At 46.0% G+C, this 26,361-nt stretch overlaps 1 protein-coding gene across 3 annotated transcripts in view; it reads right to left on the bottom strand.

Annotated features, from left to right (window-relative positions):
* The window catches only part of abcc10 (ATP-binding cassette, sub-family C (CFTR/MRP), member 10), a 193,418-nt gene that overhangs the window by 59,649 nt on the left and 107,408 nt on the right, over positions 1-26,361 (bottom strand). For all 3 annotated transcript variants that reach the window (XM_060848104.1, XM_060848120.1, XM_060848112.1), the window contains exons 13-14: positions 24,610-24,733; positions 16,788-16,959 (exon numbers count right to left, since the gene is read on the bottom strand). In XM_060848104.1, coding sequence (XP_060704087.1) covers positions 16,788-16,959; positions 24,610-24,733 — 296 coding nt within the window. The remainder of the gene's footprint in view (positions 1-16,787; positions 16,960-24,609; positions 24,734-26,361) is intronic.

Raw genomic sequence — 26,361 nt, 5'->3', positions numbered from 1 at the left:
AGCAATTCCTGAAAAATGACCACTAACACCTCCACTATCTCTTCAGCTACCTCCCTGAGAACTCTGGTCCAAGTGATTGATCCACCTTCAGGCCATTTCAGTTTCTCTAGCACCTTCTTCTTGGTGAAGGTCACACACTCAGCTCTGCCCCCTCCTGTCGAGAAGTTTTGGGATATTATTTGTATCTTCCACCATCAAGACTGATGTGAAGTAATTATTCAGTTCCTCAGCCTTGTTCCCCACTACTCTCTCTCTCTAGCGTCATTCCCCAGTGGTGCAAAATCCACTTTTGCCCTTCATATATCTAAAGAAACTCTTACAGTCTTCCTTTATATTACTGGCTAACTTTCCATTATACTTCATCTCTTCTCTCCTTATTTTCTTCTTGTTTCCTCTGTTGGTCTTTGTAAGCTTCCCAAACCTCTGGTTTCCCACTGTTCTTTGCTCCATTATGCTTTCCCTTTTCCTTTGATGCTATCCCTGACCTCCCTAGTCAGCCACGGTTGCCTCATCTTCCCTGTACCATGCTTCTTTTTCCTTTGGATGAATCCCTGCTGTGTCTCCTGAAGTATTCCCAGAAACCCCTGCCATTGCTGCTCCACTGTCTCTCCTGCTCGGCTCCTCTTCCAGTCAATTTTATCCAGCTCCTCCCTCATTCCTCCGTAGTTGCCTTTATTCAGCTGTAATACCTTTACATCTGATTCCAGCTTCTCCCTCTCCATATTATGCTCACTGCCTCTGAAGGGTTCTTTCACTTTAATCTCCCTTATCAAGTCGGCCTCACTGCCAATCAAGGATCTATCTCAGTCCTAAACATACACAAAGACTCTTTCCCCACAGCTTCTGTACCAATGAGTTCCAAGGACTCAAAGCCATCTGAAAGAAGTAATTCCTCCTCATCGCAGTCTTAGATTTGTACTCCTTTATTCTGAGATTCTGCCCTCTGGTCCGAGAGTCTCCCACGAGGGGAAACATTCTCTCAGCATTTCCCCTGTCAGAATCCAGAGTGTTTCGATGAGATCACCTCTCATCCTTCTTAGTGCCAGTGAGTCAAGAACCAATCTGTTTAGCTTTTGCTCAGAGACGATGCCTTCCATATAGGGATCATCCGATTGGACCTTCTCTAAACTTCCTTCAATGAAGTGAGATCTTTCCCAAACCAAGGGGACTGAAATTGCTCACAGTATACAGTACACAGTACTCCAGTTGCAGTAAAGCCTCCCAACTCTTACACTCCAAACTCCTTGGAGAAAGCCCCAACATTCCACGAACCTTCCAGATTTCCTGCTGTACCTGGGTGCTAGCTTTCTGTGTTTTGTGTCCAAGAATCCTCAAGTCCCTTTGTGTTGTAGCTTTCTGCTGGGTTTTTTCCCTGTTTAAATAAAACTGTTCCTTTTGTTCTCCTTTGCAAAATGAACAACATTTTCTGACATACTCTGCTTGCCAACTTTTTATCCACTTACATAACTTCTCAGTATCTCTGTAAACGGTGTGTATCCATCTTGCAATCGACCTTCCCATCTGTGTGTGCTATCTGCAAATTTGCCGACAATGCGTTCGCTCCCTTTCTCAAAGTCATGAATGTATATTGTAAAGAATTGTAATCCCAGCACTGATCCCTGTGGAAGCACACTGGTACTGGTGGCTAACCTGAAAAAGGACACCACCTCCCCATTCACTGTTCCCTGCCCATTAGCCAGTTCTCCATCCACATCAATACACGACCTGTACCGCTGTGGAGGAGGATCAGACAATTGCAGGAGAGTACAGGTGAGGTGAAACCCAGATCAGCCATGATCTTCATACAATCAGACTGGACCAAAGAGGCCCTTCAGCCCATTGAATCTGCACCTTCAAAAAACAACTACTCCAACTGTACAGTCCCACCACCTGCCAGCACTAAGTCCATGGCCATGAATGCTCTGACGTTCCAAGGGCTTATCCGAGTATCTCTGAAAGGGTGAGTTTTCCTGCCTCAGCCACCTGCCCAGGCAGTGCATTCCAGGTTCCCAGTGCTCCCAGCCTCTGGGTGGAAGGTTTTCCACACATCTCCTCGAAACCTTCCGCCTTTAACCTGATGTCATGCCCCTTAGCTATTGCCCCTTCAACGAAGGGAGCAGCTGTTTTCTATTCATCCCAGTCATGTCCTTCTTCATCTTATACTCCTGTCAATCTTTACCGTTGAGAAAGAAAGCAACCTGAGCTTATCCAGCTGATCAGCCTCTCTTCATTACTGAAGTATCCCAGCTTGGGGAATCTCCCCTTCTGACAGTGTGTGGACCAGAACTGCACACACTTCTCCAAGACTGTGGTCTCATCACGTTTCGAAACAGCGCCAATGTGACTTTTCTTCTCTTAGAATGTGTGTCACAATTGACAAAGGCAAGCCTCTTGTATGCCTTGTTAACGACCCGATTAACCGGCTTTGCTGACTTCAGGGATCTGCAGATAAACACTCCACGATCCCTGGTAGATGGCATGCTGGATTGGAATACAAGAAGAACATACTACACCATACAGGAACTATCCATCTAAAGTACTATGTACTGTTTCAGAGTCTCCATTTAGGGAAGGAGGCGGGGAACTTGCTTTGGAGGTGGTACAGCCAAGGTTCACTGCAGTGACCCCTGGGCTGACAGCACTGGTCAATGATGACAAGCTGAATAAACCGAGTCAATATTCTCTGGAGTTTAGAGAAATGAGGGGTGACCTGCCCGAAACATACTCAATTCTAAAAGGGCTAGGGAATCTACAACATGCATATATGGTCTTATGGTAAGTGGTCCATCATTGAGTGCATAAACAAGGAGAAATGTATTTATTCCAAAGGGTTTGAATCTTGGAAATTTTTCAGCCCCATTTTTCCATCGCTGAATATATTTAAAGCTGAACAGGCCTAAAAACAGTCATGAACCCCGATTCTGGACCCCCCTGACAGAGGTACTACTGATTTAACAGGTCAGCCCCGACAGGACATTGTGCTGGACTGGGTCTGCAGCAGGTGATGAGGGAACTAACAAGAGGGAAAAACATTCTTATGTTCAGCAATCTGTCAGCTGCAGGTGTATTTGCCCATGACAGTACCAGTGACAGTGACCAGCGCACTGTCCTTTTGGAGATGAAGTCTCACTTTCCCATTGAGAATACTGTCCATGGTGTTGGGTGGCACTATCACCACGCAAATGGGACACCCTTCGAACACATTTAGCAGCTCGAGACTGGGCATCCATGAGGCGCTGTGGGCCACCACCAGCAGCAGAACTGTACTCCGGCACAATTTGTAATCTCATGGCCCGACGTGTCCTCCATTCAACCATGACCATCAAACCAGGGGATCAACCTGAGGTCAATGGAGAGGACAGGGCTCTGCCCTCTGCAACTGGATCCTCAGCTTCCTGAGCCCCAGAGCGCTATCAGTGAAGAGAGACAACATCACCTCCTCCACAGTAATCCTCAACACTGGAGCCCCCCAACGATATGTTCTCAACCCCTTACTGTACTCCCCGTCCACCCACAACTGTGTAGCCAAACTCCATACAAACGCCATCGACAGGTTTTCTGATGACACCATCTTCACAGGATGGATATCAAACAACGATGAGTCAGAATACAGGAAGGAAATACAGGGCTTGGTGTCATGGTGCGATGATAACAACCTTTCTCTCAAAATCAACAAAAGAACTGATCATTAACTTCAGGAAGAAAAGAGGAGAACCCTCCCCCGCCTCCACCCTCCCATTTGGCGCAGCCATTTTGGCGCGAGCGATTTGGCGCGGCCTGTTGGGCACAGCCTATTTTGCCACAGACCCATTTAGGACAGAATTATTTTGGCGCAGATATACGGTAGTCAGCAACGAAAAACAACATAATAGTAAACTTATTAAATGGGTAGTTTCCAGTAGTTTGTATTTATTATTAAGATAACTAGTCATCAAAGAAAACAACTATAGAGGAACTTTACAAGTGATTAACGAGAGTCTAGAAAATTTGTCGGAAGCTTGCCAAGGAACAGTGCCTAACAACAGAGCGCTGAAGAAAATGGTCCAAAGTTTGGGAGAAGATTTGTAGCTCGGGTGCTCGTTGTTGTGGTTCTGTTCGCCGAGCTGGGAATTTGTGTTGCAGACGTTTCGTTCCCTGTCTAGGTGACATCCTCAGCACTTGGGAGCCTCCTGTGAAGCGCTTCTGTGATCTTTCCTCCGGCATTAGAGTGCCATGCCTCTAGGTGAACACCAACTAGTCACGAAACGACATGACCAGCTATCCTTAGTAGCCACACACGCAGATGACAAGCAACATGAATTCGACTGGGACAACACTACTATTATAGGACAAGCCAAACAGAGAACAGCCAGGGAATTCCTAGAGGCATGGCACTCATCCACAGATTCAATCAATAAGCACATCGACCTGGACCCAATATACCGGCCACTGCAGCGGACAGCTGGAACTGACAACCGGGAGTGGCAGATTCAAACCACTACAAATGCCAGAGAAAAGATCACAGAAGCGCTTCACAGGAGGCTCCCAAGCACTGAGGATGTCACCTAGACAGGGGACGAAACGTCTGCAACACAAATTCTCAGCTCGGCGAACAGAACCACAAGAAAATGGTTCGTAGGACAAGGAAAGAAATCGGTGCTTACCCAGTAAATCCAGGAAATTTAAAAGAACTTGTAATTCCAGACAGCTTTAAAACATATTCTGTTAATGAATATAATGAAGAAGAATTTTAACTAGCCGACAGCAGTAGCACCACCTGCAGAATTCTTATATTTGGAAGAAAAAGGAATGCCGAGTTTCTGAAACAATCAAAAAAGTGATATGTTGATGGATCATTCAAAATTTCCCCACCTCTATTTTCACAAGTTTATGTCATTTTAGGGGAAATACATACAGGGGTGTTCCAACTGTTGTATGGTTCACTCCCAAATGAGTTACGAGCAACATATGATAAATTAATTGAAATGGTTCTGGAAATACAGCCTGAATGCCGCCCTGACATTATCAACTGTGACTTTGAACTTGTACATCTTGTAACAGGGCACGACATTCCATTAAAATATTTTCTTTTTTTTTCAGAAATTTTGAGGAATCACGCTTAGGTGTGGACTAATCACAGACTCAATGCAGGAGATACACAAATCACTACAAACTAATGGAAACTACCCATTTAATAAGTCTACTATTATGTTGTTTTTGGTTGAGGACAACCATATATCAGCGCCAAAATACATCTGCGCCTAAATGGGTCTGCGCCAAACAGGCTGCACAGATTGGTCCCACTCCGCATCAGCCCGTATTGAATTAGCTATCAGCCCACAGACAATCTACACCCCATCAGCCCGTACTGAATTAGCTATCAGCCCACAGACAATCTACACCCCATCAGCCTGCAGTCAATTAGCTATCAGCTCACAATCAACACCCCAACAGCCTGTAGTCAATTAGCTATCAGCCCACAGACAATCTACACCCCTTTAGCTCACAGTCAATTAGCTAACAGCTCACAGACACTCTACACCCCATCAGCCTGAGGTCAATTAGCTATCAGCTCACACACAATCTACAACCCATCAGCCTGTAGTCAATTAGCTATCAGCACACAGACAATCTACACGCCATCAGCCTGCAGGCAATTATCTATCAGCCCACAATCTACACTCCATCAGCCTGTAGTCAATTAGTTATCAGCCCACAGACAATCTACACCCCATCAGCCTGTACTGAATTAGTTATCAGCCCACAGACACTCTACACCCCATCAGCCTGCAGTCAATTAGCTATCAGCTCACAATCAACACCCCAACAGCCTGTAGTCAATTAGCTATCAGCCCACAGACAATCTACACCCCATCAGCCTGTAGTCAATTAGCTATCGGCACACAGACAATCTACACCCCATCAGCCTGTAGGCAATTAGTTATCAGCCCACAGACACTCTACACCCCATCAGCTCGCAGTCAATTAGCTAACAGCTCACAGACAATCTACACCTCATCAGTTCACAGTCAATTAGCTAACAGCTCACAGACAATCTACACCCCATCAGCCTGTAGTCAATTAGCTATCAGCCCACAATCAACACCCCAACAGCCTGTAGACAATTAGCTATTAGCCCACAGACAATCTACACCCCATCAGCGTTTAGTTAATTAGCTATAAGACTACAAACAATCTACACCCCATCAGCTCACAGTCAATTAGCTATCAGCCCACTGTCAATTTACAAATCGTCAGCCTGTAGTCAATTAGCTATCAGCTCACAGACAATCTACACCCAATCAGCCTGTAGTCAATTAGCTATCAGCCCACAGACAATCCGCACGCCATCAGCTCACAGTCAATGAGCTATCAGACGACAATCTAAACCCCATCAGCCTGTAGTCAATTAGCTATCAGCTCACAGACAATCTACACCCCATCAGCTCACAGTCAATTAGCTATCAGCTCACAGGCAATTAGCTATCAGCTCACAGACAATCGACACCCCATCAGCCTGTAGTCAATTAGCTATCAGCTCACAGACAATCTACACCCCATCAGCCTGTAGTCAATTAGCTATCAGCTCACAGACAATCTACACCCCATCAGCCTGTAGTCAATTAGCTATCAGCTCACAGACAATCTACACCCCATCACTCACAGTCAATTACCTATCAGCCCACAGACAATGTAAACCCCATCACCCTATACTCAATTAGCTATCAGCTCACAGACAATCTACACGCCATCAGCCTGCAGGCAATTATCTATCAGCCCACAGACAGTCAACATGCCATCAGCCTGTAGTCAATTAGCTATCAGCCCACAGACAATCTACACCCCATCAGCCTGTAGTCAATTAGCTATCAGCCCACAGACAATCTACACCCCATCAGCCCGTAGTCAATTAGCTATCAGCCCACAGACAATCTACACCCCATCAGCCTGTAGTCAATTAGCTATCAGCCCACAATCTACACCCCATCAGCCTGTAGTCAATTAGCTATCAGCCCACAATCTACACCCCATCAGCCTGTAGTCAATTAGCTATCAGCCCACAGACAATCTACACCCCATCAGCCTGTAGTCAATTAGCTATCAGCCCACAGACAATCTACACCCCATCAGCCTGTAGTCAATTAGCTATCAGCCCACAGACAATCTACACCCCATCAGCCTGTAGTCAATTAGCTATCAGCCCACAGACAATCTACACCCCATCAGCCTGTAGTCAATTATCTATCAGCCCACAGACAATCTACACCCCATCAGCCTGTAGTCAATTATCTATCAGCTCACAGACAATCTACACCCCATCAGCCTGTAGTCAATTATCTATCAGCTCACAGACAATCTACACCCCATCAGCCTGTAGTCAATTAGCTATCAGCTCACAGACAATCTACACCCCATCAGCCTGTAGTCAATTAGCTATCAGCTCACAGACAATCTACACCCCATCAGCCTGTAGTCAATTAGCTATCAGCTCACAGACAATCTACACCCCATCACTCACAGTCAATTACCTATCAGCCCACAGACAATGTAAACCCCATCACCCTATACTCAATTAGCTATCAGCTCACAGACAATCTACACGCCATCAGCCTGCAGGCAATTATCTATCAGCCCACAGACAGTCAACATGCCATCAGCCTGTAGTCAATTAGCTATCAGCCCACAGACAATCTACACCCCATCAGCCTGTAGTCAATTAGCTATCAGCCCACAGACAATCTACACCCCATCAGCCTGTAGTCAATTAGCTATCAGCCCACAGACAATCTACACCCCATCAGCCCGTAGTCAATTAGCTATCAGCCCACAGACAATCTACACCCCATCAGCCTGTAGTCAATTAGCTATCAGCCCACAATCTACACCCCATCAGCCTGTAGTCAATTAGCTATCAGCCCACAATCTACACCCCATCAGCCTGTAGTCAATTAGCTATCAGCCCACAGACAATCTACACCCCATCAGCCTGTAGTCAATTAGCTATCAGCCCACAGACAATCTACACCCCATCAGCCTGTAGTCAATTATCTATCAGCCCACATACAATCTACACCCCATCAGCCTGTAGTCAATTATCTATCAGCCCACAGACAATCTACACCCCATCAGCCTGTAGTCAATTATCTATCAGCCCACAGACAATCTACACCCCATCAGCCTGTAGTCAATTATCTATCAGCCCACAGACAATCTACACCCCATCAGCCTGTAGTCAATTATCTATCAGCCCACAGACAATCTACACCCCTTCAGCCTGTAGTCTATGCACATCCATCAACTCATGATTCGTGACATTACGTTGCACAACTGGGGCTGGAGGGCAGGGATTGTCCATATCTCACCTTGAGGCAACTTTCTCTTTCAAACACCCAACTGAACTTGCTAGATATGTTATGAAATCCGAAAAGAACTGCAGATACTGTAAATCAGATTCTAAAACAGAGGTTGCTGGAAAAGCTCAGCAGGTCTGACAGCATCAGTGAAATCAGAGTCAACGGTGTGTGTCCAGTGACCCTTCCTGAGAACCAGTGGAAGTTTGGAAAATGTTACTTTATACGCAGAAGATAGGGTGGGGAAGGGGGTAAGGAGTAAACGACAGATGGGGTTAGAGCTCTGAGAGAAGAGCAGTTCGACAGAGTGGATCATGATCTGGCTCAGTGTTGATGGGGGCAGCACAAGGTCAACAATAAATGGTGTGTAATAGCGGGCTATGTGATAACCAGGCTAAGCTGGGGGGGTTGGGGGGAACGACAGAGGGGAGCTCAAGCCTGTAAGTTATTGAACTGGACATAGAGTGCAGAGAGCTGCAGGGGCTCCAAGCGGAAAGTGAAGTGTTTAACTTCCATCTTGCACTGAGCTTCACTGCAGCAAGTCTGAGACAGAGATTTTTTTTTAGATTAGACTTACAGTGTGGAAACAGGCCCTTCGGCCCAACAAGTCCACACCGACCTGCCGAAGCGCAACCCACCCATACCCCTACATTTACCCCTTACCTAACACTATGGGCAATTTAGCTTGGCCAATTCACCTGACCCGCACATCTTTGTGACTGTGGGAGGAAACCGGAGCACCCGGAGGAAACCCACGCAGACACGGGGAGAACGTGCAAACTCCACACAGTCAGTCGCCTGAGTCAGGAATTGAACCCGGGTCTACAGGCGCTGTGAGGCAGCAGTGCTAACCACTGTGCCACCGTGCCGCCCAGATATTGGCCAGGGAACAGGGTGGGGGGTGTTAACATGGCAGGTCTTATTTGCAAACAGAACATGGATGTTCTGCAAAGCGGTCACCCAGTCTTCACTTCATTTCCCAAATGTAGAGGAGACCACGTTGTGAGCAGCGAATGCAGTCAACTGGATTGAGTGAAGTGCAGGTCAACTGCTGCTTCACCTGGAAGGTGTGGGCACTCGGATCCTGTCCCCAGGCATCCTCCTCACAGAAAGGGTTGGCCCACCCAAGGACACAACAGGGTGGATGGGAGTGTGAGTGTGGGTGTGTGGGTGTGTGGGTGTGGGGGTGTGGGGGTGTGGGGGTGTGGGTGTGGATGTGGGTGTGGAGCCAGAACAGGTTGCTGAGGGCCTAAGTAAATACTGTGTGTTGGGATTCACCAAAGAGCAGGAATTGGTGAAAGATGATCCCCAGGGAGTGGAGTGCCGAGTTTCTGAGCCAAGTTGCTATTAAAAAGGAAGAGGTGCTGTGCATCTTAAGAAGTATGAAGGTAGATAAGTCCCTGGATCCTGATGGGATCTATCCCAAAATATTGAGGGAGGAAAGAGAACAAATTGCTGGAGCATTGACAGACATCTTTGTATCCTCCTTGGCCACAAGTAAGGGCCCGGAGGACTGGAAAATAACCAATGTTGTCTCCTTGTTTTAGAAAGGTAGCAGGGATAATCCAGAAAATTACAGCCCTTTGAGTTTGACATCAGTGAGAGGGAATTTATTGGAAAAGATTCTCAGGGACAAGATCTATACACAGTTAGAAGCAAATTAACTTATTCGCGAGAGACAGCATAGTTTTATGTGGGGAAGGTTGTGCCTCACTAATTTGATGTGGTATTTCGAAGAGGTGCTGATTGATGAGGGAAAAGTGATTGATGTTGTCTTCATAGACTTCAGTAAAGCCTTTGATAAGGTCCCTCATGGCAGTCTGGTACAAAAGGTGAAGTCACATGGTATCAGGGTGAGCCGCTAAGATGGATACAGAACTGGCTTAATCATAAGAGACAGAGGGTAGCCAAGGAAAGATGGTTTTTGGAATGGAGGGCTGTGACAAGTGGTGTTCCACAGGGAGCAATGCTGGGACCTCTGCTGCTTGTGGTCTACATAAATGACTTGGAGGAAATGTGGCAGGTCTAATTAGTAAGCTTGCAGACGATACAGTGGTTGGTGGAGTTGTGGATAGTGAGGAGGATGGTCACAGGATACAGCAGGATATAGATCAGTTGAAGGGATGGACCGGAAAATGGCACACGGAGTTTAAACCAGACAAATGTGAGGTGATGCAATTTTGGAAGATCACATACAGATGGAAATTATACAGTGGATGGCAGAACCCTTCGGAGTATTGATTTGCAGAGAGATCTGGGTGTCCAGATCATGAAGATGGCAGCACAGATAGATAAGCTAATATAAAAGGCTTATGGCATGCTTGCTTCCATTGGAAGGGGCATTGAGTATCAGGATAGGCAGGTTATGTTGCAGCTTTTCAAATGTTTAGTTTGGCCACATTTGGAATATTTTATACAGTTCTGGTCACCACACTACCAGGAGGATAAAAGAACAAAGAAAATTTACAGCCCAGGAACAGGCCCTTCGGCCATCCAAGTCTAAGCCAATCCAAATGTACTGTCTAAACCCAATCTCTCTTCATCGCTAGCACCTTCCATACCAGGCAACATCCTTGTAAACCTTCTCTGCACCCTCTCCAAAGTGACACCACCCTTTTGGTAATGTAGCGACCAGAACTGTACACAGTATTCTAAATGCAGCCGAACCAAAGTCTTGTACAATGTTAACATGACCTGCCAGCTCTTACACTCAATACCTCGTCTAATGAAGGCAAGCATACTATATGCCTTCTTGACCACTCTATCCACCTGTGCAGCAACCTTCAGGGTACAATGGACCTGAACTCTAATTAGGATGCGAATGCTATTGAGAGGGTCCAGAATAGGTTTATCAGGGTGTCGCCTGGTATGGGGATTTTAGCTGTGAAGGATAGCTGGGTAGACTGGGTTTGTTTTCACTGGAACACAGGAGATTGAGGGGCAACTTGATCGAAGTTTATAAGGTTGTGAATGACATGGATAGGGTGGAGAGTATGAGGCTTTTTCCCAGGGTGGGAGGGGTCAATCACTCAGGGGGCACAGGTTCAAGGTGTAAGAGGGGAAGTTTAAAAGAGATGTGCAAGGCAAGTTTTTCACACAAAATGTGGTGAGTACCTGGAATGCACTGCCAGAGAGGGGTGGTGGAACCAGACACAACAGCAGCATTCAAGAAGCACCTGGACAAATACATGAATGGGAAGGGAACAGAGGGATACGGATTCTTTTTTTTAGATTAAATTACTTACAGTGTGGAAACAGTCCCTTCGGCCCAAAAAGTCCACACCGACCCGCCGAAGCGCAACCCCCCCCATACCCCTACATTTACCTAACACTTATCTAACACTACGGGCAATTTAGCATGGCCAATTCACCTGACCCACACATCTTTGTGACTGTGGGAGGAAACCGGAGCACCCGGAGGAAACCCACGCAGACACGGGGAGAACGTGCAAACTCCACACAGTCAGTCGCCTGAGGCGGGAATTGAACCCGGGTCTCTGGCGCTGTGAGGCAGCAGTGCTAACCACTGTGCCACCGTGCCACCCACAAATTCTGTAGGAAGACAGTTTCAGGATAGAAGGGCAAAATGTGTTGGAGCAGGCTTGAAGGGCCGAAGGGCCTTGTGCCTGTGCTGTATTGTTCTTTGTTCTACCTGCACTTCACACAATGTTGTCGAATGCATTCGCTGCTCACACTGTAGTCCCATCTACATTTGGGAAATGCAGCATATACTGGATGAGTGTTTCACTCAACACTTGCATTCTGTTTGCAAAACAGACCCTGACCGTGAATTTTGATTCCTCTCCACAGATGCTGCCAGACCTGCTGAGCTTTTGCAACAATTCTTGTTATTGTAGCTGGAAATATTTTTCTTTCCAGGGAGTCAAGCTGCCTGTACAGAATTGTATGGTGGTTTTCTAACTGCTTTAGGATACCTCCGCAAGATTAATGTCAAGGGGCAATGGTGGGGAAGTATTCGTGTCATTGGTGGAGTAACTCAGAAGCTCTGGATTAGTGGTGCTGGAAGAGCACAGCAGTTCAGGCAGCATCCGAGGAGCAGGAAAATCGACATTTCGGGCAAAAGCCCTTCATCAGGAATGAAGGCAGAGAGCCTGAAGGGTGAGTCTGCTTTTATTCCTGATGAAGGGCTTTTGCCCGAAACGTCGATTTTACTGCACCTCGGATGCTGCCTGAACTGCTGTGCTCTTCCAGCACCACTAATCCAGAATCTGGTTTCCAGCATCTGCAGTCATTGTTTTTACCTAACTCAGAAGCTCTGCCTAATTGCTTAGAGACAGGGGTTCAATGAATAAATCTGGAACTAAATGTTAGTCTGAGCAACAGTGACCATGAAACTGTCGACAATTGTTCTAAAAACATTCAGGAGAAACAATAGTGTTGTCAGAAAGAAATTCTTTCTCCACATTGGGGATGGCATCTAAATCCCGGAGGTGAACTTCTCAGGAGCGAAAGTAACAATTGTCCCTTCTCACAAAGGGGAGGAGATTGGGGAACTCAATTCCATAAAGGGTCACTGATTCCGGATCATCTGTTTATTGAAAAGCTGAGCTGAAAGATTTACTTCCAAACCACAAATTATGAAGGAAGGCAGCGATCGGCTGTAGATAAGCTTAGATCTCAGTGAATAAGACAAACACTCCGTGTTCAATCACTTTGATAGCTATCCCTGAGATTGTGCCTATTTTCCTCTCCTTTGAGCTGTTCCTTCACCTATTGCTAACTCTGTTGGATGAACTACTTTGGCAGGGGTTCGGGAACCGAAGAGGAGGCTCTGAGTTAGCTCGACTGGGTGAAGCCTTAAGGAGAAAGGCAATCAGAATAGTAAACAAAAAGCAAGCAGCAGCTGCACGGTGTCACACTGAGCTGAGTGAAAAAGTGATAAACCTTAAAAATAAAGCTTCTTCTGGTGGGGGTTCAGGATTCAAAAGGAAGGGATAAATACTAGCATAAGGGCACTTTACCGGAATGCTCACATCATACGAAACAAGGTCACTGAGTGGATGGCACAGATTGTGGTGAATAGATCTGGTTTACTGGCCATTCCAGAGACATGGTTACAGGGTGGTCACAACTGGGAGTTAAATATCCAGGTGAATCAGGCTGTTCAGGAGGTCAGGGAGATGGGGTAGCTCTGATATTTAAGGATGACACCAGGGTGGGAGTGAGAGATGACATAGGTTCTATGAAGAAAAAGGTTGAATTAATGTGAATGGAAATTAGAAATTGTATGGGGAGAAAGTGCCCGATAGGTGTAGTCTATGGGCCACTAAATAACAACACCATAGTGGGATGGGCAACAAAGAAAGAAATAACTGATGAATGTAAAAATGGTAGAACAACCAATGTGGGGGATTCTAATCTGCAAAGCGATTGATCAAACTGAGCTGGTGAAGACGGTCCTGAAGAGCAGTTCATCGACTGTATCCGTGATAGTTTCCTTGAACAGTATGTAATGGAACTGACGAGGGAGCAAGCTTTCTGAGATCTGGTCCTGTGTAATGACACAGGACTAAGTGATGATAGGGATTTTCTCGGAAGGAACAATCACATTGTGGTTAAATTTAAAACACAGATGGAAGGTGAGAGGTAAAATCCAAATCCAGTGTCCTTTAGATAAACGAAGGAGGCTGCCATGGGATGAAGCAGAAGTTGACTAAGGTAGGCTGGGAGCAAAGCTTATACAGTGGGACAATTGAGGAACAGTGAAGTAATTTTCCATAGTTGAGGGTACTGGAAAAGGACAGCAGGTCATGCAGCAGCCGAGGAGCAGGAGAATCAACGCTTTGGGCAAAAGACCTTCATCAGGAATGAGGCAGGAGCCTCCAGGGTGGAGAGATAAATGGGAGAGGGGTGGGACAGGGGGGAAAGTAGCTAAGTGTGCAATAGGTGGATGGAGGTGGGTGTGAAGGTGATAGGTTGGAGAGGAGGGTGGAGCAGATAGGTGGGAAGGAAGATGGACAGGTCATGAGGACGGTGCCAAGTTGGATGGTTTGAACTGTCCGACCTGTCCATCTTCCTTCCCACCTATCCACTCCACCCTCCTCTCCAACCTATCACCTTTACCCCCACCTCCATCCACCTACTGCAGTCTCAGCTACCTTCCCCCAGGCCCATCCCCCTTCCATTTAAATCTCCACCCCCTCAGCTCCCAGCCTCATTCCTGATGAAGGGCTCCTGCCCGAAACATCGATTTTCCTGCTCCTTGGATGCTGCCCAACCTGCTGTGCTTTTCCAGCACCACACTCTCAACTCTAATCCCCAGCATCTGCAGTCCTCACTTCTGCCTTGTTGATTTTTCATAGTGCTTGGCAAAAGTATATACCAATGAGAAGAAAGGATTGCAGGAAAAGGGATAATCAGCCATGGATAACAAAGGAAATAAAGGAGGGTATCAAACTGAAAGCAAATGGATACAAAGTGACAAAGATTAGGGGAAACTAGGAGACTGGAAAATCCTTCAAGGCCAACAAAAAACTATAAAGAAAAGTCAGATGGATTATGAGAGCAAATTAGCTCAGAATATAAAAACAGATAGCAAATGTTTCTGCAATTGGTCCTTTTGAGGATGAGGAGGAGGATTTAACAATGGGAAATAAGGAAATGGCCGAGGCTATGAACAGCTATTTTGTGTTGTCTTCACAGTGGAAGACCAACATCATATGCCAATAATTAATGACAAGGAGGCTATGGCAGGTGAGGAGCATGAAATTATCACTCTCGCTAAAGAGGTAGTGTTTGCCAAGCTAATGGGGCTAAAGGATAGACATATCTCCTGGCCCAGATGGAATGCATCCCAGGGTACTAAAAAAGAAATAGCAAATGTATTCATGGGAAGTTACCAAAAGTCGCTAGACTCTGGGGCAGTTCCTGCAGATTGGAAAACAGCAAATGTGACGCCACTGTTTAAAAAGGAGATAGACAAAAGGCGGGTAACAATCAGCCCATTAGCTTAACTTACTGAGCAGAGAAAATGCTTGAATCTATAATCAAGAAAGAAATGGCGTGACATCTGGACAGAAATTGTCGCATCAGGCAGATGCAGCATGGGTTCATGAAAGGCAGGTCATGCCAAGTAATTTACTGGAATTCTTTGAGGACATTACAAGTGCGACGGACAACAGGGAACCAGAGAATATGGTGTATCTGGATTTCCAGAAGGCACTCAACAAGGTGTCACACAAAAGGCTACTGCATAGGATAAAGGTGCATGGTATTACAGGTATTGTATTAGCATGGACAGTGGATTGGTCAACAAGCACAAAGTAAAGGGTGGGGAGAAATGGATGTTTTTCTGGATGGCGATGAATAGCTAGTGGTGTGCCTTAAGGATCAGTGTTGGGACTGCAATTGTTTACAATTAACATAAGACAATTTAGAGTCGGGGACCAGGTGTATTGTGTCAAGATGGCATTAGGATGAGTGACAGAACAAAGTGTGTAAAGGACAGTGAACGTCTTCAGAGGGATAGAGAGAGGTTAAGTGAATGGGCAAGGGTCTGGCAGATGGAGGACAATGTTGGTAAATGTGAAATCATCCATTTTGATAGGAATAGCCACAAAGTGGACTATCATTTAAATGGTGAAAAATTGCAGCATGCTGCTGTGCAGAGGGACTGGGGTGTCCTCGTGCATGAATCACAGGTAATTTAGGAGGCAAATGGGATGGAGTTGTAAAACAGGGAGGTTATGGTGCAGCTGTACAGGGTGCTGAGGAGGCCACACTTGGAATACTGCGTGCAGGTTTGGTCTCCTTTTTAAGAAAGGGTGTACTGGCACTGGAGGGGGTGCAGAGGAGGGTCACGAGATTGATTCTTGAATTGAGAAGGTTGACTTAGGAGGACAGACTGAGTAGACCGGGACTGTACTCATCCAAATTTCTAAGAATGTAGAATCATATAAAATGATGAATGGGATAGGGAGGTTGTTTCCACTACCGGATGAACTAGAACCAGGGGGCAGACCCCCAAAATAAGGGGGAGCAGGTTTCGGACTGAGTGGAGGAGGAATTCCTTTACCCAAAGAGTTGGGAATCTGTGGAATTCCTTGCCCAGGGAAGCAGTTGACCGACCTCAGTGGATGTTTTTAAGACAAACCTAGATAGATTTTTGAACAGGAAAGGAATTATGGGTTGTGTGGAGCCGAGTCCATGAAAACATTGGTGACGATCTTATTGAATGGCAGGCGGCCTCCTCCTGTTCCTGGTTTTTATGTAATCCGATGCCTGCAATCGAAAGGTTTACGGCACGGCCTCTGAAAGCATCCCTGCCAGAACAGGGACTGCACTCAAGCCCTGTGCTCAACTACGTGCAGACCACCAGACTGAATACAGTGGTCACCTCTGGGAGGGTGGCTTACCTCCCTTGTGGATAGTAGTAAGGTATACCGATTAAACTTGGAAACCTTTGGAACCCTAGGAAACCTGGGATAAGCCACTAACCTTCAGCACCCGAAGCAGAAGTTTATTATGAATAATCACTGCGGCACAAATTGCTCCATAGGCGAACAGAAAGGCTCGGACTGCAGTGAACACTGTGTTCATGGCAGCAATGCAGCCATAGACGGTGAGAAAGAACTTGAGTTGTGGCGAAACCTTTCCTTTGGACTGAGACCTGTCAATATAAATGGAGTGTGTTAGACAGCAGGGCCATAACCACAGATTTCACAGCAAGTATGCCATTACATGCCAGCCGAATCAATTCCCTCAGGAACATTCTAGAATTAGGCATATGTTTTCAATTATCTGCCCTGGCATTTAATGTGCCACACAGAAAATAATTTGATATTCAACAGTCCATTATAATTTAACTATTAACATCCAGTAGGAAAAAGTGAGGTCTGCAGATGCTGGAGATCAGAGCTGAAAATGTGTTGCTGGTTAAAGCGCAGCAGGTCAGGCAGCATCCAAGGAACAGGAAATTCGACGTTTCGGGCATAAGCCCTTCATTCCTGATGAAGGGCTCTGGCCCGAAACGTCGAATTTCCTGTTCCTTGGATGCTGCCTGACCTGCTGCGCTTTAACCAGCAACACATTTTCAGCTATTAACAACAAGTGTCAACTCTACCAAGTAATCATCTACCCTAGTTGCAAGTGTGGTGCTGGAAAAGCACAGCAGGTCAGGCAGGATCTGAGAAGCAGGATAATTGACGTTTCGACCTTAAGCCCTTCATCAGGGATGATCCACCCGAGTCAAATCCAGTTGACAGGCAGACATGTGGCAGATCAAATTTAATGCCAGCAAAGATCACATTTTGTCTATCGCTCGGACTAAATATGAAGCAGTGCATTTTGTTCAAAACAGGGACAGGAAGATCGCAGGATGCATCTGCATAAAGCATTGAAGTTAGCAAGGTTGACTGAGAAAATAGGTCATAAAGCATATGAGATCCAGCGTGAAACTGCAAGGAGGTTATGATACACTTCAATAAAGCAGTTTAGAAGGATGAGGGGGATCTAATTGAAACTTAACAAATATTGTACGGTCTGGACAGAATGGATGTTGGGAAGGTGTTTCCATTTGTCTTGACTGGAGTCATGATTCATTTCTGAGCACCACTCATTCAGGAGGAGAAGATGTAGGTTAGGGCATGTCTGAGGACAACTGACTGAGTCATTAAATCCACACCACCTTGTTTTGTGGACAAATAAGACCATTAGACATAGGAGCCCATCGAGTCTGCCCTGTCACTCAATCAGGCCGATAAGCTTCTCAACCCCATCCTCCCACTTTGTCCTCATTATTCTCGATCCCTTTGACAATCAAGAACCAATCTCTCTCAGTCTTATATAAACTCAATGACCTGGCCTCCACAGCCTTCTGTGGCAATGAATTCCATAGATTCCCCACTGGCTGAAGACGTTTCTTCTTATCTCCATTCTTTACTCTAAGACTGTACCCTCAGGTCCTCGTCTCGCTGAAAAATGGACACATCTTCCCAACATCCACTCTGTCCAGACCATTCATTCATTAAGTTTCAAGTAGATCGCCCTCATCCTTCTAAACTCCATCAAGTATAGACCCAGAGTCCTCAAATATTCCTCATACATTAGGCTTTCCATTCCTGGGACTGTTCTCGTGAACCTCCTCTGAACACGCTCCAGGGCCAGTACATCCTTCCTGAGATAGGAGGCCCGTAACTGTGCACAATATTTCAAATGTGGTCTGACTAGAGCCTTATAGAGCCTCAGATATACATCCTTGCTTTTATATTCAAGTCGTCTCAAAATAAGTGTCATCATTGTATTTGCCTTCCTAACTATTGACTCAACCTGCAAGTGTACCTTGAGAGAATCCTGGACTTGAACTTCCAAGTCTCTTTGCACTTCAGAATTTTCTCCCCATTTTGAAAATAGTCCATGCCTCTGTCCTTCCTATCAAAGTGTATTACCTTACACTTTCCCATGTTGTACTCCATCTGCCATTTCTTTGCCCACTCTCCTAACCCGTCCAATTCCTTCTGCAGCCTCCCTGCCTCCTCACTGTTACCTGTCCCTCTACCTATCTCTGTATCATCTGCAAACTTTGCCAGAATGCCCTCAGTTCCTTCATTGAGATCATTCATGTATAAAGTGAAAAGTTGTGGTCCCAATACTGAGCTGTGTGGGACACCACTTGCCATTGGCTGCCATCCTGAGAAGGACCCTTTTACGTTCTGCCAGACAGCCAAGCTCCTGTGCATTCTAGCAGCTTGCCTCTAACACCATGGGCCCTTAGCTCACTCAGTAGCCTCCTGTGCGGCACCTTGTTTAAAGGTCAGCCAGCAGAGTATGGTAGCTGAGGCTACTCACAAGCTGAAGAGATATCATTGGAGCAGCAATCATGCTTTCATGCAGGTGCTCAGCAGTAGAAAAATATACAAATAAGGATCAAGGCCATTTGGCCCTTCATACCAGCTCTGCCATTCAATAAAGTCATGCTGATCTGATTTTAGCCTCAGCTCTGTATTCCTACACGTCTCCTGATCATTTTTCATTCCTTTGGTCATCGTGAAGCCAGCAACCTCTGCCTTTGAAATTCTTCCACAACAGGAAACATCCTTTCAACATCCACCCAATCAAGGATTTCCCATGCTTCAATTAAGTCACCTCTTGACTCTTCTAAACTTCACAGGGTACAGGCCGAGCCTGCCTAGCTTTTCCATGGAAGACACGCCTCTCATTCCAGGCATTAGTCAAGTAAACTTTCTCTGCACTGCTTCCAAGACATTCGCAGCCTTCTGTGACCAACATTGTGACCCATACTGTATTCAGTTTGCCAAATGTTATCTCATCAATTCCCTGAATAACCTCTCTACTCTTGCATTTGATTCCCCTCACAATAAACTATCATACTATAAGACCATAAGACATAGGAGTGGAAGTAAGGCCATTCGGCCCATCGAGTCCACTCCGCCATTCAATCATGGCTGATGGGCATTTCAACTCCACTTACCAGCATTCTCCCCGTAGCCCTTAATTCCTTGTGACATCAAGAATTTATCAATCTCTGCCTTGAAGACATTTAGCGTCCCAGCTTCCACTGCACTCTGCAGCAATGAATTCCACAGGCCCACCACTCTCTAGCTGAAGAAATGTCTCCGCATTTCTGTTCTGAATTTACCCCCTCTATTTCTCAGGCTGTGTCCACGGGTCCGAGTCTCCTCGCCTAATGGAAACAATTTCCTAGCGTCCACGCTTTCCAAGCCATGTATTATCTTGTAAGTTTCTATTAGATTTCCCCTTAATCTTCTCAACTCCAATGAATATGATCCCAGGATCCTCAGCCATTCCTCGTATGTTGGACCTACCATTCCAGGGATCATCCGCGTGGATCTCCGCTGGACACGCTCCAGTGCCAGTATGTCCTTCCTGAGGTGTGGGGACCAAAACTGGACACAGTACTCCAAATGGGGCCTAACCAGAGCTTTATAAAGTCTCAGTAGCACAATGGTGTTTTTATATTCCAACCCTCTTGAGATAAATGACAACATTGCATTCGCTTTCTTAATCACGTACTCAACCTGCATGTTTACTTTTAGAGAATCCTCGACTAGCACTCCCAGATCCCTTTGTACTTTGGCCTTAGGAATTTTCTCACCTTTTAGAAAGTAGTCCATGTTTGTATTCTTTTTTCCAAAGTGCAAGACCTCGCATTTGCTCACATTGAATTCCATCAGCCATTTCCTGGACCACTCTCCCAAACTGTCTAGATCCTTCTGCAGCTTCCCCACTTCCTCAGTACTACCTGCTTGTCCACGTAACTTCGCATCATCGGCAAACTTCGCTAGAATGCCCCCAGTCCCTTCATCCAGATCATTAATATATGACGTGAACAGCTGTGGCCGCAACACTGAACCCTGTGGGACACCGCTCGTCACCGGCTGCCATTCCGAAAAAGAACCTTTTATCCCAACTCTCTGCCTTCTGTCAGACAAACAATCCTCAATCCATACCAGTAGCTCACTTCGAACACCATGGGCCCTCACCTTGCTCAGCAGCATCACATGTGGCACCTTATCAAAGTCCTTTTGGAAGTCTAGATAGACCACATCCACTGGGTTTCCCTGGTCTAACCTACTTGTCACCTCTTCAAAGAATTCCAACAGGTTTGTCAGACATGACCTCCCCTTACTAAATCCATGTTGACTTGTTCTAATCCAATTCTGCTCTTCCAAAAATTTAGAAACCTCATCCTTAATGTTGGATTCTAGAATTTTACCTACAACCGAGGTTAGGCTAATTGGCCTATAATTTTCCATCTTTTGTCTTGATCCTTTCTTGAACAAGGGGGTTACAACAGCGATCTTCCAATCATCCAGCACTCTCCCTGATTCCAGTGACTTTTGAAAGATCTCAACCAATGCCTCCGCTATTTCCTCAGCCACCTCCCTCAGAACTCTAGGATGTATCCCATCGGGGCCAGGAGATTTATCAATTTTAAGACCTTTTAGCTTTTCTAGCACTTTCTCTTTTGTAATGGCAACCATACACAACTCAGCCCCCTGACTCCCTTTAATCTGAATCAGCTTTCCTAATGACTCTATACCTGTATACTAACCTTCTTTGTTTCAGGCACGTGGACATGCACACCTCTCTGCATCTCTGAGAAACCCCTCCCCATTTTGATAATAAGTTTCGTTTTTATTCTTTTTGCCAAAACAGACGAGTTCACACTTTCCCACATGGCATACCTTTCGCCAGATCTTTGCCCACTCCATAAACCCACTGATATACATTTGCTGACTCCTTCTGTGTTCTTCATAGCTCACATTCCCACCTGTCATCAGCAAACTCATCTGTCGTAGCACAGCCTCTTCATCCAAATCAACTGGACAAATTCTGAAGCGTTAAGGGCCTTGTACCATCAGCTTTGGCACACTATTCCTGACACCCTACCTGTGTGAAAGGAATCTACTGACTCCTATGCTCTGTTTCCTGTTAGCCAGCAATCTCCTCACCGTGCCAACACTTTATACTGGACACCGTGAGCTTTGATTTTCAGCAATAACTTTTGAAGTGGCACCATTCGAAATGTCGTCTTTGATTTTCCTCTGAGCCAACCACATTGGCTCTGCCTGATTACTTTGAATTTAACCAAATGCTCTGTTTGAATGTCTTTAATAAAAGCTTCGAACGTTTGCCTATGACACGTTAAGACAACTGGCCTGCAGTTCCAGCATGCTGCCTCCATCCCTTTTTGAAGGGGAGTTATTACTGTTTTGAATAAAGGAATTACTTGCTATTTCTCAATCTAAAGAAATGTACTTCAATCAAATGAGTTTTGGAAACCTAAATCAATGTATCTCTAATTTCACTGACTACTTCCTGGAAGACCCTTGGATGTTTTACCAAATAAATCCCACTTCACTGGCAACACTAAGCTTCTTCAGTTCCTCCCTTCCATTCAACTCCTGGTTCACAGCAATTTCCAGGGTGGCACAGCATCCTCTCCGGTGAAGATGAATTTAAAGCATCTGTTCATTCTTCTGCCATCTTTCCATCATAGATTACTAAGTCCTGAGGCTCATTTTCTGAAGAGGCACTGTTGGAATATTGCGTGCAGTTCTGGTCTCCTTCCTGTCGGAAAGTTGTTACAAAACTTGAAAAGGTTCAGAAAAGATTTACAAGGATGTTGCCAGGGTTGGACGATTTGAGCTATAGGGAGAGACTGAACAGGCTGGGGCTGTTTTCCCTGGAGTGTCAGAGGCTGAGGGGTGACCTTATAGAGGTTTATAAAATCATGAGGGACATGGATAGGGTAAATAGGCAAAGTCTTTTCCCTGGGGTTGGGGAGTCCAGAATTAGAGGGCATAGGCTTAGGATGAGAGGGGAAAGATTTGAAAGAGACCTACAGGGCAACTTTTTCACACAGAGGGTGGTTTGTGTATAGAATGAGCTGCCAGAGGAAGGGGTGGAGGCTGGTACAATTGCAACATTTAAAAGGCATTTGGGTATATGAATAGGAAGGGTTTGGGGGGATATGGGCCATATGCTGGCAGGTTGGGCGAGATTGGGTTGGGATATCTGGTCGGCATGGACAGGTTGGACCGAAGGGTCTGTTTCTGTGCTGTCCATTTCTATGACTCTAAGCAACAATTAGTCTGTTAACTCTTTTCTTATTAAAATATCTGTTTGGTTACTTCTAGCTATCTTTCACTCACTAATTATTCCGGCCTTATCAATCTTTTAATAATTCTTGGCTTTCTTCTAATTTCCTGATCAAATGTTTCACACTACCCCCATCTTGTGCAATTCCAGCTCTTTTCCTTGAGCTTGTTAATTGACATTGAATCGCTGACTTCACGAGTTACATGGTTTCAGTGAAGTGATCTCAGACCAATCAGCTCGAAGTCCTCCAGCACAGACTACACAAGGGGAGAAGATCAAACTGGACAGATCTGGGATGATTTGATACACATAGATGGACAGATAGATGTATATAACAGCCGAGCTGATTTCGAACCACCATGATGGATATAGTTTTACTTGTTATTGTACTCTTTAGGAAGGAACTCCAAAATGTCACCATGGTTCCGTGCTGTACACCTCTATGACTCGAAAACTCTATGACTCTAAAAACATGTTTATCTCACTCAAACCCATTATGAGTAACTGGAATGATACACAAATTGTTGATATGAACATTTGCTTTCTTACAGAAGGGACAGAGCTCGGAAACACCCAGGAGCAATAACATGTCAACGTGTTATAGTACTGGGAACAAAATAAAAGGTGATTCTGCATTCCACATTCAACCCCTCCGTACCTAGGGCACGCTCCGCCCTCCACATTCACCACCCCCCTTACCGAGGGCACGCTCCGCCCTCCACATTCACCCCCCCCCCGTACCGAGGGCACGCTCCGCCCTCCACATTCACCCCCCCCCTTACCGAGGGCACGCTCCGCCCTCCACATTCACCCCCCCCTTACCGAGGGCACGCTCCGCCCTCCACATTCACCCCCCCCTTACCGAGGGCACGCTCCGCCCTCCACATTCACCCCCCGCCCCGTACCGAGGGCACGTTCCGCCCTCCACATTCACCCCCCCCCTTACCGAGGGCACGCTCCGCCCTCCACATTCACCCCCCCCTTACCGAGGGCACACTCCGCCCTCCACATTCACCCCCCCACCCCCGCCAAGGGCTCTTTAAGCGCTCCGCATTCACCCCGCGGTGAGACGACATTCCACGCTCTGTATTCATTCCCGCGGTGATGCCACGTTCCGCGCTCGGTATTCATCCCCGCGGTGATGCCACGTTCCGTGCTCGGTATTCATCCCCACGGTGATGCCACGTTCCGCGCTCCGTATTCATTCCCGCGGTGGGGCGACGTTCCGCACTCCATATTCATTCTCGCGGCGAGGGGAAGTTCTGCGCTCTGTATTCATCCCCATGGCCAGGGAACGTTCCGCACTCCGTATTCATCCCCGCAGCGAGGTGACGTTCCACGCTCCATATTAATTCCGCGGTGAGGCGACGTTTCGCACTCCGTATTCATCCCCACGGTGAGGGGTCATGTGATTGAGGTTCGTCACCCACCCATTGAGACTACATTCAGCACTTTCTGTAAAGTCACACACTGAATGTACATTTGCCACCCACGATGAACTCACACAGTGACGGTATTTTTGCCTGTGTGTGTGACCTTTCAGTCTGAGCTAACATTTTGTAGTAATTCACGCACACAGGATAATTATCTACCTCTCTAAGCTATGAAGCATAGATTCTGCACTTAACCAGACATTCAATAATTACACACACCACATTTTCGCATAGATACATACCGAATGAAGCGCACTAATTGCCGTGCATAGAGAGCTGCAGAAGGTCGGTTTTGTCCAGTTGCATTCTGATGCCCCATATGAGTGATCCAGTGAGAGAGCCACCAGTCAGACAAATTCCGAGAAGCTGTGGAAGCAGGAAGCGGAGATGTTACATCCACATTTCATTCAAACTAATCAAACATCTGGGTTCCATCCAGCACCAGGAGGATGCTGCAAGCTCTTCACTTGCTGGGTGTGGCTGCAGGGCAACACCATTCGTGGGAGGAGCAGCAAGCATTCTCCAAACATTGCCTGTTTTATACACATTTGGCAACATCCTGATTTCAATGTGGCCTATTTTTGGAATGCTTTTAGAAATTCCAAATTCCATTCATCATACTAGTTACCTCCTGACAAACATCACATTTGTAAAGAAAAAGGATTTCCTTTCCAGAGATCTGTTTGATCATGTTCAGCTTTCCAACATGAGGCGACAATATCAATGAACTCCAAGTTCACACTCTGGGCACATAGGTTCCAACACAGAGCTCCTTGGGTATACAAGGGAGAAAAGAATGACGAGAATAAGATTTGGGCCAATCAAGGACAGTAGTGGGAAAAGTTGTGCATGGAGTCAGAGGAGATATGGGAAGCGCAAAATGAATATTTGTCATCAGTATTCACACTGGAAAAAGACAATGTTGTCAAGGAGAATACTGAGAAGCAGGCTTCTAGACTGGATGGGATTGAGATTCACAGGGAGATGGGGTGAGAAATTCTGGAAAGTGTGAAAATAGATAAATCCTCTGGGTTGGATGGGATTTATCCACAGATTCTCTGGGGAAGCTAGCGAGGGAGATTGCACAGCCTGTGGCTTTGATCTTTATGTCATCATTATCTCCAAGAATAGTGCCAGAAGGCTGGAGGATAGCAAATGTTGTTCCCTTGTCCAAGAAAAAGTGAGGTCTGCAGATGCTGGAGAGCATTTCCTGATGAAGGGCTTTTGCCCGAAACGTCGAATTTCCTGTTCCTTGGATGCTGCCTGACCTGCTGCGCTTTAACCAGCAACACATTTTCAGCCTAGTTCAAGAAGGGGAGTAGAGACAACCCTGATAATTACAGACCAGTGAGCCTTGCTTTGGTTGTGGGTGGAGTGTTGGAAAAGGTTATAAGAGATAGGACTTATCTTCTCAAGAGGATTAAGTTGATTACGGATAGTCAACACAGTTTTGTGAAGGGTAGGTTGTGCCTCACAAACCTTATTGAGTTCTTTGAGAAGGTGACCAAACAGGTAAATGAGGGTAAAGCAGTTGATGTTGTGTATACGGATTTCAGAAAGGCATTTGATAAGGTTCTTCACAGTGGGCTATTGTACAAAATACAGAGGCATGGGATTGAGGGTGATTTAGCAGTTTGGATCAGTAATTGGCTAGCTGAAAGAAGACAGAGGGTGGTGGTTGATGGGAAATGTTCATCCTGCAGTTCAGTTATTAGTGGAGTACTGCAAGGATCTGTTTTGGGGTCGTTGCTGTTTGTCATTTTTATAAACGACCTGGATGAGGGCATAGAAGGATGAGTTAGTAAATTTGCAGATGACACTTACATCTGTGGAATTGTGGACAGTGCCAATGGATGTTGCAGGTTACAGAGGGACATAGATAAGCTGCAGGGCTGGGCTGAGAGGTGGCAAATGAAGTTTAATGTGGAAAAGTGTGAGGTGATTCACTTTGGAAGGTCTAACAGGAATACAGAGAACTAGGCACATGGTAAGAT

The sequence above is a fragment of the Hemiscyllium ocellatum genome, chromosome 3 (genome assembly GCF_020745735.1).
Source record: "Hemiscyllium ocellatum isolate sHemOce1 chromosome 3, sHemOce1.pat.X.cur, whole genome shotgun sequence".
Taxonomy (NCBI): Eukaryota; Metazoa; Chordata; class Chondrichthyes; order Orectolobiformes; family Hemiscylliidae; genus Hemiscyllium; species Hemiscyllium ocellatum.
This window is presented reverse-complemented; position numbering and strand designations above follow the sequence as displayed.